Source organism: Calidris pugnax, unplaced genomic scaffold, assembly GCF_001431845.1.
Source record: "Calidris pugnax isolate Ruff unplaced genomic scaffold, ASM143184v1 scaffold305, whole genome shotgun sequence".
In the NCBI taxonomy this organism is placed as follows: Eukaryota; Metazoa; Chordata; class Aves; order Charadriiformes; family Scolopacidae; genus Calidris; species Calidris pugnax.
Genome location: NW_015091074.1, coordinates 9,029 through 11,199, shown reverse-complemented (window position 1 = coordinate 11,199; position 2,171 = coordinate 9,029). Strand labels below are relative to the sequence as shown.

Sequence of the window (2,171 nt, the reverse complement as noted above, 5' to 3'; positions counted from 1 at the left end):
GCTTTTTCTACTTTTTAAGCTTTCCAGGCACCATAATTCTGCTCTGTTGGTTCCAGCTGTTCTTGCTGGCACAGATGGATCAGCCCATGGGCAGCTGTATGGAGTTTTCTGTCAAAAAAAACATCCAACACCTTAGATTTCATGATTATACAGTAAGACCATTACCCACACTTCAGATTGAAACATTCCATTGTATGGTCCAGAAAACTTTATTTCTTTAAAGATTTGTCAGAAAAGCAGTTCAACTTTCTGCAAAGACTATTACTGAGGACACAATTTAAGTATTTGAGGGAGAACCTGAAGTTCAAAGAAATGAACTAGAGCCTTACCTGGAGGAAATACTTAGTGAAGTCTGAAGTTTTTAGGAAGGAGTTTAAAATTAGTAATTCACTGTTTCATTTCTCTACCACAACTAATCTGTAACCAGTAGATGTACAACCAAGAAGCCAAATTCCACAAAAGTGTCAAGAATCTTTGCCTAAAAAATGGTGAGGGCAGGACAGTAGTTCCTTCTGCGCTGAGGGCTTCACACTTCTTTTGTCTGTTTGAAAGTCCTGATTTCTTTAAGGCAGGACTTTCACCTACATAGTTCAGACTGTTACTGGCAGCTGTATGGATTACAGATTAGATTTCTCCTGAGACAAATAACCAGGGTAAAAATCATGCAAAAAGAACACCAGATCATGGCAACTTTGATGCAATAAACTTTTAATGAGTATAAGAATACATTTTCAGAGTCTGCAACAAGTATGAAACTGTTCTCCAGCCAGGGATGCATTCATATACGGTTGATTATTTTTTTCTTCCTGAGTCTTAGCTGGTAGTTTGAACAAAAAGGAACCATTTTGAGCAGCTTTGTTACAGGTTTTCCCCCAGACAATATGGAGACCTGACAGGAGAAGCATTAAGGCAGAAATTGAAAGTAGAAGTTAAGAGAAGAAAATCAAGAGGGGTTGAAAGGGTACAGCCCCTGGTTTTGGAAAAGAGCAGTGGAGACTCAGATCACTTTAACTGTGAAACTATCCCAACTCGTTTGGTGGTTATACCTCACTTGGGGTATTTCTTTAGGATTTAGCAGGGCCCACAGCTCCCACGGCGGTACCTCCTGTACTGGTAGGAGGAAGGGCCGCAAGAGCCAGAGCTATAGGATCTACCAGAGCCATACAGACCCCTGTAACCCTGGGAGCTGCCCCCGGAGCCATACAGACCCCCACAGGCCAGGGAAGAGCCCCCATAGCCCAGGGAGGAACCATAGCCCCCATAACCCCCCAGGCCTCCGTAGCCACCCAGGGAGGAGCCATAGCCCCCATAACCCCCCAGGCCTCCGTAGCCACCCAGGCCTCCGTAGCCTCCATAGCCACCAAAGCCTCCAGAGCCACCAAAGCCCCCGGAGCCCCCAAAGCTCCCGGAGCCATAGCCCCCATAGCCCCCGAGGATGGGGGCTCCAGAGGATCCCACAACGGAACCCTGGGGGAAGGAGCTGAGGATGGGGCCGGGGAAGGTGACGACGGCAGGAGGTGGCTGGATGATGGTGGTGGAGTCAGGGCACTGGCGGACGCAGGGCTCGTTGCAGCTGTCAGCGATGGGCTGGGGGCGGTAGACGCCGCAGGCAGTGGGGGAGCACAGGTCGTAGCAAGACATCTTGCAGGAATGGAAGTCAGTCTGTAAAACGTAGCCATTTTGGTTAACAACAAAGAACACATTAGGTTATGATGAAGCAGTCCAACACAGTATCAGTAATAAATTTGAGAAGTGAACATATTTCCTTCTACTGTTCTTCCTAGTGCTGTAACCAAGTTTTGACTTTAGTACGACAAAGTCATGTACTTTTCAATTGTATCTTTGGCATTTCCAGATGTTTTAATTTTGATACAATTACATTACTATTAGTTGATGTTTTCTACCGAATAAGTTTGATGTTTCCTGTTTTCAGCTCTGCAGAACTCTGCTAAATGCAGCCATATACAACCATGCATATGAACTGTTCTTTATCTCGTAAAATATTCAAGCAATTCTTTGAAGTGCTAAGATGCTACAAGTTTGGAATTCAAAACTGCTTGACATGCCCCTGTTCTGGAGTCTATCTTTACAGGGCCCGGTAATGAATGAGAAGACAAACATTATTTCTAGCAGCAAAAGATCTACAGATCACTGGCAGCCTGGCAGTAACT

General features: G+C 45.3%; 1 protein-coding gene across 2 annotated transcripts; it reads right to left on the bottom strand.

Moving 5' to 3' along the window:
• Positions 1-696: 696 nt before the first annotated feature.
• Positions 697-1,641, bottom strand: LOC106896971 (scale keratin-like). Of its 2 annotated transcripts, XM_014957318.1 has the most exons (2): positions 1,404-1,641; positions 697-1,340 (listed from the first exon to the last, which is right to left on the bottom strand). In XM_014957318.1, the coding sequence occupies exons 1-2, from the start codon at positions 1,639-1,641 to the stop codon at positions 1,072-1,074; spliced, it is 507 nt and encodes a 168-aa protein (XP_014812804.1). In that variant the 3' UTR covers positions 697-1,071. The 2 variants fall into 2 exon arrangements, with proteins under 2 accessions (XP_014812804.1, XP_014812803.1); XM_014957317.1 differs by having other exon boundaries at positions 697-1,641.
• Between the last annotated feature and the right edge of the window lie 530 nt (positions 1,642-2,171).

Bases quoted from the DNA above. Each gene is read 5' to 3' on its own strand.
- LOC106896971 (XM_014957317.1), bottom strand. From the start codon at position 1,641: ATGTCTTGCTACGACCTGTGCTCCCCCACTGCCTGCGGCGTCTACCGC.